General features: G+C 49.7%; 1 protein-coding gene across 1 annotated transcript in view; it reads left to right on the top strand.

Moving 5' to 3' along the window:
* LOC133354150 (double-stranded RNA-specific adenosine deaminase-like) overlaps positions 1 to 15,047 on the top strand; it is a 35,127-nt gene that overhangs the window by 6,770 nt on the left and 13,310 nt on the right. Inside the window, exons 2-13 of the mRNA XM_061570761.1 lie at positions 526 to 698; positions 2,054 to 2,171; positions 2,731 to 2,903; positions 4,597 to 4,714; positions 5,831 to 6,081; positions 8,179 to 8,335; positions 9,011 to 9,182; positions 11,156 to 11,249; positions 11,876 to 11,995; positions 12,805 to 12,935; positions 13,375 to 13,557; positions 14,572 to 14,684. Coding sequence (XP_061426745.1) covers positions 526 to 698; positions 2,054 to 2,171; positions 2,731 to 2,903; positions 4,597 to 4,714; positions 5,831 to 6,081; positions 8,179 to 8,335; positions 9,011 to 9,182; positions 11,156 to 11,249; positions 11,876 to 11,995; positions 12,805 to 12,935; positions 13,375 to 13,557; positions 14,572 to 14,684 — 1,803 coding nt within the window. The remainder of the gene's footprint in view (positions 1 to 525; positions 699 to 2,053; positions 2,172 to 2,730; positions 2,904 to 4,596; positions 4,715 to 5,830; positions 6,082 to 8,178; positions 8,336 to 9,010; positions 9,183 to 11,155; positions 11,250 to 11,875; positions 11,996 to 12,804; positions 12,936 to 13,374; positions 13,558 to 14,571; positions 14,685 to 15,047) is intronic.

The raw sequence follows: 15,047 nt of genomic DNA, 5'->3' as shown, positions 1-15,047 counted from the left end.
ACAGGGACTGTGCGGCTGATGAATATGTTGCTGTGAATACAGGGCTGTGGACCAATAGTGAGAAGTGGCTCGTGTATTTAAGCGAGTCTGAACACACGGGGACTGTGCAGCTGATGAATATGTTGCTGTGAACACAGGGCTGTGGATCAATAGTGAGAAGGGGCTCGTGTATTTAAGCGATCGCGAGTACACGGGGACTGTGCGGCTAATGAATGTGTAGCTGTGAATTTAGCCAGAGCCAATAGTGAGGAGCGCATAATGCCTAAGTAAGTGTGAACACTTGGAGCTATATGGCTAAGAAAAATAATATCTATGAGCACAATGGGACAGACAGAAAGACTGGGGAGGCAGTATGTCAGCAGCCACAACCTCCGGAGGGTTTTACGCATTTTGTGACTGTGAGTACACGGGGGGATGTGTGGCTAATGCATATGTAGCTGTCAACGCCGTAAGCTGCGGCCAATAGGGAGGTGGAGCTTTACGCGCAAGCCAACACACGGCGCTGTGTGGATGCGTCGCGTGCAGGGCGTGGGTACTCAGCCCGTGCCGGTGGGCCCCCCATGGGGAGCCTGGACCCCGCTGAGCTCCGTGGTGACGGAGAAGACGCCCGTGAGCGAGCTCATGGAGCTGGCGAGCACCACGAGCCAGATATGCAGCTTCAAACTGCTGAGCAGCTCGGGGCCGCCGCACGACCCACGGTACCGTGTTTGTGTGGAGAGGTAGTAGTCCTGGCTACCCACCTCGTGTGCCATGCCGGCCTTCATCAGTGCTCGCTAACAGCACTTGCCCCAACGGGCTATTAATGCTATACGGGGGACCTTTGTTTTTTGTTGCGTTTCACTTGTGTTCAATGCGCTGTGCTATAAATCTGGTGACCCGAGGTCGATTGCTGCTCACGACCATGAAGAGCGGCGAATATTTAAATTGTTCCTGGGCCTCCTCTCAGTCGACTCGGCCTTAATACGAGTAGCTGGTGCAGTGCGTGAAATTCAGCGCCGGGGCCACAAAGGTAGCAGGACATGGTGCTGGCCACCCACCCATTTCATGTGCAAATAGCGGCCTTAATAGATGCTCGCAAACAGCACTTGCCACAACAGCCTCTGTACGCTATGTGGGGACCTAATCTCAGTAGACCTATTTTGTATTGCACCGCCTGTCGATCAGCCTTTTGTTACCTAAATTCCCTGCTAGAATTTCCATGCTGTCTTTGAGTATCTTTGTCCCTTTCTTTGAATGCCTTTTTTGAAGTCTGCATGTGTCAGTTTGACTGTCCTGTCTCTCAACTCCTTTCTGTGATTTTGACTCCCTTTTGTGTGTCTGCCCTTTCTAATTAGCTCTCTCTTCTCTCCGGTTCTCTGCCTGGTTTCCCAGTCTCACGTGCATGCCGTGGTATATATCCGACCTGTCCCTGATGTTTCCCTGCAGCTGTCTTTTACAGCTTTGTCTCTCAGACTCACTGTTTTATCATTCAGTAACTCTTTGTCTTCGCTCAGTATCTCTGCTCATCTCTCGGTCGTGCATTCTATAATCTACCCAGTCTCTTGAGTCTGGCGTTGCTGCCTTGTTTATCAATCTCCCAGTAGTTGTTTCTGCCAGGATAACTGTCTGTCACTGTCCTCTTTCCCAATACTTCAATCCCTGTCCTTGACTGTCCCGTCTATTTGTTTTTTGCATTTCTCTCCATCTCCATCGCTGTCTTTCATTTAACTGCCTTCCCCTCTCAGTAAGTATTCATTCTATCTCTATCCTTCACCCTAGTCTCAGTCCGTGTCTTCTACTCTTACAGTTTTGTCTCTGCCCTGACTCCGTCACTCCTTGTTCCTGTCTATCTCGGCCGTCCTCCTTGATCTCTCTCCTTGTCCGTCTCTTTCTCGCCCTCCATCCAATTCAGTGGCTAGCCCGGGCAAGAGTCCCATCTCCTGCAGCCCGGCTTCACTCCGTATGTACTCGCGTACCCGCTGGCATCCGTGCGCCCGTGTGTTCGTGCTCGCGTGTGTGCGTGCGGCCTCGTGGACGGACAACAGGAGGGCCTGCTCGTCTCTCTGTGGCGCAGGTTCCGAATGCAGGCGGTGCTGGGAGACGTTTCGTTCGGTGTCGCTGAGGCCTCCAGCAAAAAGCAGGTGAAGCAGATGGCCGCGCTAAACGCCCTGCAGGCCCTACACAAGGACAAGGTGAGGGCCGGGGTGATTGCACGGCACCCCCCCACCCACCCTTTTTCTGTTCGGCCGCAGCCCTGTTTAACCCAGTGTACGGCCGTTTAGAGGTGGGTGAAAAGAAATATGATACACGAGCGAGAAGTACACGGCGACTGTGCGGCTAATGAATATGTAGCTGTGAACACAGGGCGGTGGACCAATAGTGAGAAGGGGCTCGTGTATTTAAGCGATCGCGAGTACACGGGGACTCTGCGGCTAGCGAATATGTAGCTGTGAATTTAGCCACAGCCAATAGTGAGGAGCGCATAATGCGTAAGTAAGTGTGAACACTTGGAGCAATATGGCTCTGGAATATAATATCTATGAGCACGGTGGGACAGACAGAAAGACCTGGGAGGCAGTATGTCAGCAGCCACAACCTCGGGAGGGTTTTACGCATTTTGTGACTGTGGGTATACGGGGGGATGTGTCGCTAATGCATATGTAGCTTTCAACTCCGTGAGCTGCGGCCAATAGGGAGGTGGAGCTTACGCGCAAGTGAACACACGGGGCTGTGTGTATGCGTCGCGTGCAGGGCGTGGGGACTCAGCCCGTGCCGGCGGGCCCCCCATGGGGAGCCTTGGCCCCGCTGAACTCCGTGGTGACAGAGAAGACGCCCGTGAGCGAGCTCATGGAGCTGGCAAGCGCCACAAGCCAGCTGTGCACATTCAAACTACTGAGCAGCTCGGGGCCGGCGCACGACCCACGGTACCGCCCGGGGTTTCTGTTTGTGTGGACCGGTAGTGGTGCTGGCTACCCACCTCGTGTGCTATGCCGGCCTTCATAAGTGCTCGCTAACAGCACTTGCCCCCTTCTTCTTGGTTCTTTCGGTAAAGTCACGTAGAAGGGAAGTAATTAAATAATAAAAATAAAAATTAAACATAATAAAATAATAAATACAACCAGGTCCGTCGAGGCTACAGAGTCTGAAGGACTCTGTCGCCTCGACGGACCTGGTTTTCACCTGAGGACGGCTGCTTGCGTTGTGGCCGAAACGTCGTGAGAATTATTTTATTATGTTTAATTTTTATTATTTTGTTACTTCCCTTCTACGTGACTTTACCGAAAGAACCAAGAAGATGAATCCCTGCAGTCACGAAAGCTTTAAATCGAAGCACTTGCCCCATCAGGCTGTTAAGGCGATACGGGGGACCTTTGTCTTTTGTTGTGTCTCACTTGTGTTCAATGCGCTGTGCTATAAATCTGGTGACCCGAGGTCGATTGCTGCTCACGACCAAGAAGAGCGGCGAATATTTAAATTGTTCCTGGGCCACCTCTCAGTCGACTCGGCCTTAATATGAGTAGCTGTGTGGTGTGTGAATTTTAGCGCTGGGGAGACAAAGGTGGCAGGACGTAGTGCTGGCCACCCACCCCGCTCGTGTGCCAATAGCAGCCTTAATAAATGCTCGCAAACAGCACTTGCCACAACAGCCTCTGTACGCTATGTGGGGACCTAATCTCAGTAGACCTACTTTGTATTGCACTGCCTGACGATCAGCCTTTTGTTACCTAAATTCCCTGATAGAATTTCCATTCTGTCTTTGAGTATCTCTGTCCCTCTCTTTGAATGCCTTTTTTCCAAATCTGCATGTGTCAGTTTGACTGTCCTGTCTCTCAACTCATTTCTGTGATTTTGACTCCCTTTTGTGTGTCTGCCCTTTCTAATTAGTGAATTAGCTCTCTCTTCTCTCCGGTTCTCTGCCTGGTTTCCCAGTCTCACGTGCATGCCGTGGTATATCTCCGTCCTGTCCCTGATGTTTCCCTGCAGCTGTCTTTTACAGCTTCGTCTCTCAGACTCACTGTCTTGTCATTCAGTAATTCTTTGTCTTCGCTCAGTATCTCTGCCTCATCTCTCGGTTGTGCATTCTATAATCTACCCAGTCTCTTGAGTCTGTCGTTGCTGCCTTGTTTATCAATCTCCCAGTAGTTGTCTCTGCCAGGATAACTGCCTGCCACTGTCCTCTCTCCCAATACTTCAATCCCTGTCCTTGACTGTTCCATCTCTTTGTTTTCCTGCATTTCTCTCCATCTCCATCTCTGTCTTTCATTTAACTGCCTTCCCCTCTCAGTAAGTATTCCTTCTATCTCTATCCGTCACCCTAGTCTCAGTCCCTGTCTTCTACTCTTACAGTTTTGTCTCTGCCCTGACTCCGTCACTCCCTGTTCCTGTCTATCTCGGCCGTCCTCCTTGATCTCTCTCCCTGCCCGTCTCTTTCTCGCCCTCCATCATCCAATTCAGTGGCTAGCCCGGGCAAGAGTCCCATCTCCTGCAGCCTGGCTTCACTCCGTATGTTCTCGCGTACCCGCTGGCATCCGTGCGCCCGTGTGTTCGTGCTCACGTGCGTGCGTGCGGGCTCGTGGACAGACAACAGGAGGGCCTGCTCGTCTCTCTGTGGCGCAGGTTCCGCATGCAGGCGGTGCTGGGAGACGTTTCGTACCGTGCCGCTGAGGCCTCCAGCAAAAAGCAGGCGAAGCAGATTGCCGCCCTGAACGCCCTGCAGGCCCTACACAAGGACAAGGTGAGGGCCGGGGTGATTGCACGGCACCCCCCCACCCACCCCTTTTCTGTTCAACCGCAGCCCTGTTTAACCCAGTGTACGGCCGTTTAGAGGTGGGTGGAAAGACATATCATATACTAGCGGGAGGTACCCGGCATTGCCCGGGTCTTAAAAATATTCCAAAACTACTCCTAAAAATCTAACAGTAGTGCGTACTGACTGTGGTGGTACCTGTTATGATTACAGCAGTGCATACTGTGGTGGTACCTGCTATGATTATAGCAGTGCATACCGACTGTGGTGGTACCTGCTATGATTACAGCAGTGCATACTGACTGTGGTGGTACCTGCTATGATTACAGCAGTGCATACCGACTGTGGTGGTACCTGCTATCACTACAGTAGTACATGCTGACTCTATAGCAGTTTTTTTCGACTCCATAGCACAAAGTACTCACCTGACAGAGTGGTGTGGTGAGGCCTAGTCCCGTGCAGAGCCTCCGGCTTCGCCTAGATTGTCCAGCCGGCCCCCCCACCCCCAGCCACGATCTCCCCGGCCGCTCTGCAGTAATATCTACGGCCTATAGTGGTAGCATCTGGCGACTGTATATAGTAGTAACTGCACGCATCGATGTAGGGGGGACATCATACAGTGAAGATTAAAGCTCGGTATTTAGTGTATTTTTATAGCATTTTTAACGCGAAAGAAAATGTCCCCCTCACTCCCACCGAAGGCGTGTGACTTGGCATGGGCCATCCCCTCCACCAAAGGCGCGTGAGTTGATATGGCTGTGCACGCATAATAAATAAATAACTAAAGATATAGCACACAAAAATCGCACTATATCGATATTTCATGTCCTTTTATTCATATAAGTGTCCGCATGCATCTCTGGACTCATCCGTGTGTCTTTATGAATCACTGTACCTATGCGTACCTGTGTGCCCGTGTGCACCTTTGCGTGCACCCCTGTGTGCACCTGTACCTCTCTGCATCCCTCTTTACGTACTACGCGCATCTGCGCGCGCCCCCCCACCCCCCCCCCCCCAAGTGCCCCTCGCGGTGTCATGTGTGCGTCTCTGCCCTCCTGTGCATGTGTGCATGCCCTGTGTGTCCGCGTGCGTGTTTTTTTGCAGCGCCACTTGTGCGGCGGGGCCGAGGCGACGCTGCGATACCCTGTGAGCAATGATGCCGCGTGCACGTTGCCTGCCGGCGACGCCGCTTCCTCCACGTTCGCGAGCGACGCGGCGGGGGGCGCATCGGTGAGGGACATCCTCCTCATGACCAACAAGAACCCCGTGAGCACCCTCCTCGAGCTGGCCCAAGCCAAGGGCTTCGCCTGCGACTTCACCATGGTGGCGCAGTATGGACCTCCGCACGACCCCAGGTGCTGTTTGCGATGCGGGGTGGTAGCGTTCAGCGGTGGCGGCTGGGGCGGTTGTGCTGTGGTTGTTTTCGGCGCTGGGCCGTGTAACAAAAAAAGATCCAATGCTGAATTCGACTTTTGTGCCACCTGGTCTGTCAAATGAGCATTTCTGGGTGGTGCTTGCCTACCGCTGGCAGGGATAAGTCTATCCATAGGGAAACTATTGTTGACCTCCCCACAAAGTGGTATCCAGTTTATCGACCCCAAATGAATGATGGGCTGAGTCAACCCCCCAACCAGGATTGAACGCAGAACCTTTCCGCTTGCGAGCTGTTCGATCTACTGCTTACCCACCTGACACGTCTGTGCTCTCCGCCTTCACCAACCCACGACTACTAACGTGATGAACCACAGGCAGTCCCCAAGCTCTTGTGGGGAGGAAACTGAACGTAATAAAGCGGTCTGAGAAAGGCGAAACTCCCACGAGCATCGGACGTGCATTAGGCCTTACACGGTCGACCGTAAAAACGATAATAAAAGACAAGGCTCGAATTGTCGAACATGCGAAGGGCCTATGAAGTCGACCATAATTACACTGCAACGGAGTGGTGTGATCAATGAAATTGTAAAAGTTTGATTGCATGGCTTGAGGACCAGGATTGGTGTATTGTGCCACTTAGCCTTATGCTGATCCAGCATCAGGTCTCAAGGGAAAATAAAACGGATTTTTTTTGGGTTCTTTTCGTGTTGCTATTTTATTTTATTTACTGTGCAGTATTACAGTATGACATGCAAATGTACAATATTTCGTCTTGTTTGAGAGTTTAACAATGCCTCCCTTTTTTGTTGAACCGTAACACATTTGATAACATTGACTGTTATGTACAATTACATGCAATGCATTCGTGAGTTCCGAGATACGACCAAATCGACTTGCGAACGGGTCTCAGTAAAGAAACCCATTCGTAAGTCGGGGAGGGGGGCTTGCCCAACTTGTCAAATAACCATCACGAACCGCACGGCATTAGGGGATACCCACGGCCAGCATCGGTGTGACAAAAGGGCTGCACATGTCCATGTGCGTGACTGGCACCAGCCAATCCATCGCGCAATCACAGCTGGCTTTTCTAAATGCGTTGAGGTCGGACAAGGATCATGGATTACTGCGGTAGAGATTTGGCAGCGTCACCTGTGAAGGCAGACAGGGCCTGTTTATTTAACGGCTTTGTCGTTGGCTTTGTTTTCCTTCAATGTTATTTTTTTGGCTTTCGTAAAAAGAGAATGCATGCGTCATTGGAAAATGCTTTGCGCTACGCCGTGTTCCATCTCATCTCGGTGGCATGGTAACGGACAGAATTTTACAAGCAAACTTTAACGATGCTTTTGTTTACATGTACCTTACAAGTATAATCACACACGCGTGTGTTTTTATTATGATTAAATTGGACGTAAAATGTTTTTATTAGTATCTTTGTATTAGTACCTTCTTAATCCTCTTGTGATCGTTTGACTGTCACACTCCTCTACAGAGGCTAAAATAAATAACATTTCTAATTGAGCTGCACTTACAGTCTAATTGTGCAATTGACAACACCTTAAATTTTTACTTTAAACTTTCCTGACTGCAGGAATTCATATTTTTGTTTTTTTTGGTAAAGTCACGTAGATAAAAAATGTAAATAATAAAATAAATGTATAATAAAAAATTAAAGCAAAAAACTCACAACGTTTCGATCGCAAAACACAAGCGGTCTTCATTTTCTTTTCTATCTACGTGACTTTACCGAAAGAACCAAGAATATGACAACACCTTGCTTGTTCATAATGAGTCATTTAATCTCTAATGGCGCTGTATACGTTTGCATGGGTTAGTGTGTGGCGAGGGATGGTGTAGTGGTCAGCTCACTGTATTACAAACCCGGTGACCGAGTTCAACAAATGAGTACCTGGTGAGGTGTGTAAAAATCGCCACTCGGGAGACAAAGGCGGCCAGGCGTGGTGTTACCCACCCACCCCCTCCTGTGCCATGCCAGCCTTCATAGGTGCTACTCGCTAACAGCACTTGCCCCAACAGTCTGTTAAGGCTATACGGGAAATCTTTGTCTTCGTGCGCCACAGGTTCGTGATGCAGGCTAAAGTTGGAGGCTGCGTTTTCCCGCCCGTGACGAGCAACAGCAAAAAACAAGCGAAGACGGACGTCGCCGAGGCGGTGCTGAGGTCTCTGCTGACCGATGGGGCCTCCCTGGGCCTCTCTGACCCAATGGCGTCCGCACTGGTCTGTCCCCACGCGCGGATCGCGCCAGCTACATTGCGTTATTTGCCCTGTTTGTTCAGTCTCATTTGTCCTTCGTTCGCCTGATGTTACATTTGTTATGTGGTCTTAACCAAGTTCAAATAATCAGTTTCTACACGCATAACTGAATGCGTGTATCATCATCATTCGAATACATTTTAAGGGATTAATCAAAAACAGGTCCCTGCGGGGTGGGCTGGTAGGAACGAACAAATGAATGGATATAATAAAATGAAATGGCGGGGGTACGATACGAAGGGAGAGTTTGAGGCCTAGTACTAGGCTTTAGGCCTAGCTGTAGGCTTTAGGCCGCTGTAAGTTAATTTTTTATTTAAATGTTTTAATTAAAAACTATCTAAGGGAATTATAAAGGAATGTTACACTTATTTAGCCAGGAAAGCCTCACTGAGTCTAAAGGTTTTTGTAGGGTCCTGCCAAGTGTTTGCAGTAGGGGGCGATGTTGCTACACCTAATCGGACATCGGACGGACGGACGGACGATATAATCTATTGTAGGCTGGTTCACTTCGTTCCTACCAGTATAACTCATTGTTTACGTGCCTATTCATATCCCGAGATAGCTTGTCATTGTTTTGTCATTGTGGGAAAGATGCCATTTATTGCGTGATCCTGTCATCAACGTGCGCGCGAATGGCAGAACTACTCCGGCAAGCGCACCTTCGAAGACGAAATCGCGCTACTGAGCCACCAGGCGTTCAACAGCATGACAAGCGCATGCCAGCACCTCCTCACGGGTCGCAAGATCTTGGCGGCGATTGTGATGAAGGAAGGCAACGACGATCGCGGCAGAGTCGTCAGTTTCGGCACAGGTGGACCCTGCTGATTTTTTTTTTTACAATTTTCTTTACAATTTTTTTTTACAAATGTTTTTTTCTACAAATTTTTTTTTACCTGGTCAGGCCCTCTGAGCTATACAGCTCTTTTTTCAGAAGCGACCTGGCCACAAGTGATAGCCTAACGAAGTGGCTTATTGCGTGGGAATTTCTAGCAGCCAAATACTCTAATTGCGTGATGTTGATTTGAAATGTGGGAGGGAAAAACAGGGATGACCCGGAGAAAAATCCACATAACCACAGGGAGGGTGAACATGCAAACTCCAAATATGCGGACGTCAGGGTTGGGATCGAACCCACGACCTCCTGTATATCAGGCGAGGTAGTTAACATCTCGCCACCGTGATATACAGAGATTGGTCACTTAACGCAGGGGTTTGCATTCCTGAAAATTGCCACACAAAGCAAATTCGCATACAGCATGAAGAGTAATTTTCCCATAAGGAATAATGGTAAATGTGGGGGTGCCGTTCCAGCCCGTAATTTTTTCATTGTTTTTATTTGACGGTACAGTACACTGTTTTACTTGTTTAATTAACATTTTTTGGTATTTCTACAGTTTCTATAAATATTCTCTGCGTGACAAACCATTTATTTCAATATAAAGTGTGTGAGCGAGAGAGATTTGGCGAGTGAAAAAGCACAAGGGAGTGAGATGACACCACGCCAACAAAGATACCGAAACACAGAATGGGGAAGAGGGAGGCACGCCGTGTATCACAGCACGCATCAGCACTACAGTACCACTACGACAGTACCGTTACCAAATTTACTACGGTACCAGCCCACGCCGCTCAGAAGAGTAGTCGGTCACGCGCTGACCTCCTCGCGTTATAGCGGGCGCGGTACGCGTTGAGCAAAAAACTGCTTCACGTTGAACAGGGATTTGCTGTGCTGAGGAAGCACGCAGAGAGTTAAATTGTCATCGTATCAAGTTCTTGCCACAAATGAACCACACTATCTTGCTGATCTCATCAAGGAGAATGACCATCACGCGAACACCGGCTTTTTGGCTAGCATCACTGTGCTTTCAGATGCGCTTCAGCTCTTCTAATGTTAAGATGCCACTGGCGCTATGTACTTTTTAATTTAGATAAATAACGTATTTATTGCGAACTTTGCACATTGAAATCTAGTTTGAAAACTAATTCCTAGAGATTTTTTTTCGTGTTTAGTTTGTCTGTTCCCCGCACCTCCGATCAGCATGGTTTGCTACGTACGGTGCGAAAGAAGTTCAACAGCGTGACGCGTAGCGAAGGAGATAGGGAAGGAAAGCAGAATCATTTCGTGGGCCAGTGTGACTTAGATATATGGCTTTCTCAGTGACAGATGCCAAAGATCACAAAAGGTGGGAATCGTTTGTCGTGGACGTCAAGCCTTCGTTATAACGATGACACGAGATGGATAGATAACGCTCGACCATTGTTGCCTTTATCGACTTATAGGCTGTCTTACTCTGTTTATTCTAATTCCAACTGTAATGCTAACCTTCACGCTCACACTATTCATAGCCCTGGGGGTGAATGTTAACCCTCACATTAACCACCAGGGCTATTGGTGGTTAATGTGATTTTATGGCTTATTGAGATTCAGGGCTTCAATTTTATTCAAGAATGGGGGGGGGGGGGGGGTGGTGAACCACTACATTCTTACTCCGCACAATTTATAATGTGCAGTCTCTCGTTGTAACACAATAAGAATAATTTAGCTAACGCTGATCATCATCGTTATCATTTACTCTTCATTCCATGCCTCCCATGCAATAAATCTCATAACCTTCACCAGCGGCGGTGAGGTTCGCGACTCGCGACGACAGTACGATGTCGCGAGTGCAATGGGCGCCGGCGCGGTAAAGCCGAGCAGAAGCTTTGGCGCCGCCATCACTCTGACCGCCCCTCTGCTGTGGCACCACCCCCTCCACTCCCACTGCTCCCCCCCCACCGCCCCAGGGAACCGCTGCGTGAAGGGCGAGGAGCTGAGCCTGAGCGGGGAGACGGTGAACGACAGCCACGCCGAGGTCATCACGCGCCGCGGGTTTATGCGGTGAGACTTCCATCGCGCTGCGCTGCCAAGAGTTTTTTTTTGTGTTGGCAGAGCCAGGGCAAAATGCCGCACGTGGCCCGATCTGTGGGTCCCCTTGCATGGTCCCTGTATGTGGCCCCCTCTGAGGCTCTCCCCCCCCCCTCTCTCGACCTTTTCCAATGCCCCCACCCCTGGATTGAAGGTTCGTGATAAACTGCCCCATCATCCCCACCCTCCTGTCTGGGGCCCTGCTTCCGTGCACGAGCAGTTGGTCCAGAACTGCAGGAAAACAAAGCCACTGCGTGACCTTTTGTCCATAAGCGGTGGACAGACCGTGGCTCATGAGCCACATGCAGAAGGTCGACAGTTCATGCCTCGCTATGTAGCTACGGTGTTCTATGAATCCAAGTAAAAACATTTTTTCGACCCAAATATTGTTCGAAGGGGGTACATAGCCTCTAATTTTATCCTAATTATTGCTGTTCACGCAATTATTGAATTCAACAAAGCTTCATAATTGTGCCAAGCAGCATAGCTACAAGTTAAATACGTACCGACAAGATGCGACCTGGTTCCTTTTTCCGATTGTATCTTGACGCACGACGCACCGCGTCACTTCCTCCTCTTCCCCTTCCTGTCTCTGGAAGGTTCCTGTATCACCAGCTGCTGAGCTACGACCCCGCGGGGGCACAGCCCAGCGTGTTGGTCCCGGGCGAAGACGGGAAACTGCGCGTGCGGGCGGACGTTAGCTTCCACCTCTACATCAGGTAGGGCCCGGCTGCCACGCGCCACGGCGGCATGGGTGCAGAGCACGCCAGCGGATGAGCAACAATTAAAACATGAACATTTTAACATTGCCCTTCTGTAGGTGTGTATGTGTGTGTTTTGAACAAACTAACAATTCACAGGGCACTGTGCGTGGCTCGGAAACCGTGCTCGCTTTATCCATAACGTAGCACGAACGCGGTCTGGCAGTTTGACTGCTTACACTATTCCGTACCATGTTGCAGGACATGGTGTTTCACTTCCACCTTGTCGCCTTGTTCTGCCCTTTGTACTGCTGACTCATCATCTTTTTTCCCAAGTTCCAGATAACAATAATAACTTGTCATCTAGCAGCGGATTGACATGTAAGTTTCATAGCATTGTGTATTTAAGCTTTTGCGGTGGCAGAGAATAGAGCAGGCTTGAAGGGATGGAACCTATGAGGTCGCCACGGTGGCGAGATGTTAACTACCTCACCCGGTATACAGGAGGTTGTGGGTTCGATCCCAACCGTGACACCTGTTGTATATTTGGAGTGGGCATGGTCTCCCCATGGCCACGTACATTTTTCTCTGGATCTTCCCGTTTTGTTCCTTCAACATTTAGAATCAACACGCGTGTAATATTTGGCTGCTTTAAAATGTCCACGTGATAAGCCACTTCGCTTCTGAAAAAGAGCTAAATAGCTCAGTGGGCCTTACCCTGAAAAATAAAAAATAGTTTAGAATTGGCCGGCTGGCTATGTGCGACTCTCACATCCCCCCCCCCTCTCCTCCCCCACCGTCTCCCCACCCATCCCTTCATATTCCAGCACTGCACCTTGCGGGGACGGCGCGATATTTGACAAGACGTGCAGCGATGGGGTGGCCGGGGACCCACACATACACGCGCCCATCTTCGACAACAACAAGCAGGGCAAGCTGCGGACCAAGGTCGAGAACGGTGAGCGACTAAACCTGTAGTGTCGTGACCTCTTGCTTGAGTCGCTTAACATCTTGCCCTGAAGATGAAGCCAACAAAAGTTCAGGCTTGGCCAGAACGGAAAGGCTGGCCTGGTGCCCTGAAGCATTTGTGCATCATGGGATTTTGTCCTCTGTTAAAGTTTTCGGGTCCCATGTCCTACCCGTGGGACGGACAAACCTGCAGGGCTAGCTGGGCAGTCAGGATGGCTGGCAGTGGAATAAACAGGGCCTATAAGCAGTAGCATTTACTTTGGGGCTTATTGTAACATTCTAATTGGGGTTTGTATTATCATTAGAATGAAATGGAGAATTGGTAATAATGGTGGCGATGATGTTGATGATCGTGGCAGCGATGACAGTCGTGGTGGTGGTTGTGGTGATGATGAAAACGACGGTGGGCGGTAACATTGTTGGCACAGGCGAGGGCACCATCCCAGTGGAGTCGAGCGACATTGTGCCCACATGGGACGGGGTGCAGCGCGGCGAGCGTCTGCGCACGATGTCGTGCAGCGACAAGGTTCTGCGCTGGAACACGCTGGGCCTGCAGGGCGCGCTGCTCTCCCACTTCCTGCACCCAATCTACCTCTCCTCCGTCACTCTGGGTGAGGCAGGGAGGCTCTGCTGTAAAGAAGGGCCTTTGCGTGAAACGTCGTCACAGTGTTATTGACGAGTTTTAGGACTCTACTACTAAATGACAAATTTTTATTTTACCTGATCAAGCCCACGGAGCTTTTTTTCAGAGGGGACCTGGCCACACGTAATGCCAGCTCATCGAAGTGGCTGATATCATCACATGTAGGAATTTATAGTAGCAGCCAAATAATCTAAGCGCATGTTTCTAAGAGAATAATCCATGTGACTACCACGGAGAAAACATGCAAACTCCATATATACAGGTGTCGTCAGAGTCGGGATTGAACCCACGACCTCCTGCGTACCAGGCGAGAAAGATAACATCTCCCCACCACTGTATTCGATAAATCAATAGGCAGTTTCGGACTCCGTCAGGGAGAAGTGCGATAGATTTCGCTTTCCAACACAAAAGTCAATTACTGGAATGTTTCATTAGCATTTCAATTGGGTGTTTGAATGGACAATCAAAAGGACACAGCTTTGTCCATGAATGGACACAGCTTCATGCATGGTTCAAGCAGCGCCTGTTCAAATGCCCATTCCAATGCTAATAAGGATGCCAAGGCATCTACCCACATCTGCAGACATGTTTATAAAATCACGTTTTACCCCGCGGATGATAAATGAACATTTTCCACATCACTCAACATCCACAAACGATTTACGGATAATAGGAAGCTCTTCTACAATGTGGGATGGAACAATAGGCAGAAAATCATGGATAATAGGAGAATCGGTGCGTGTAAATTAAGAGTCATGATTAACTTACAATATCGCATCTTCGATTAGCACGGTTGGCTACGTATGGTGCGAAAGAAGTTCAACATACGTACATCTGTGCTCGGCATAAGAGTTTATAATTTGACAGTCGACCGGTTACATCTGGCAGGGTTCAAAAGTACGGCCAATCACCGTTGGACATGCTCACCAATTCTCATCGGTTGACGGTCACGGATGGGCGGTCGCCGTTGTGTGTCGCGCAGGCTACCTGTACAGCCACGGACACCTGGCGCGTGCCGTGTGCTGCCGCATGGAGAAGGAAGCTGCCACCTTCAACAGCGTGGCACCCGCAGGCTTCTCCCTGCACCACCCTCGGGTAACGCGTCACACCCGCCACTGCCCATCCCTCCCACTGCCCATCCCTCCCACTGCCCATCCCTCCCGCTGCCCATCCCTCCCACTACCCTGGGCTGCGGATTTGGAGTGACCTGCTACTAATGAATTAATTCTTAATCTATCCCTCTGTTTAAGTTGTTGCTCAAGACCAACCTCATCGCTGTTGCTTATGATTGGCTACCTCCCAGTTGCATTCTGTAAACCCTCGCATCATCTTTATCTCATATCTCTCTTGCCATACAAATGTTCTTGCCTTTACAAAACTTGTGTTCCCCCACCCACTCCTTTAGCGTTGTGGATTTTGATGACACTTGCTTTTTTGTCAGATGTTCGTTGTTTTGAC

This window comes from Lethenteron reissneri, chromosome 46 (genome assembly GCF_015708825.2).
Source record: "Lethenteron reissneri isolate LAM-NWPU_2019-01 chromosome 46, ASM1570882v1, whole genome shotgun sequence".
NCBI classification, from domain to species: Eukaryota; Metazoa; Chordata; class Hyperoartia; order Petromyzontiformes; family Petromyzontidae; genus Lethenteron; species Lethenteron reissneri.
This window is presented reverse-complemented; position numbering and strand designations above follow the sequence as displayed.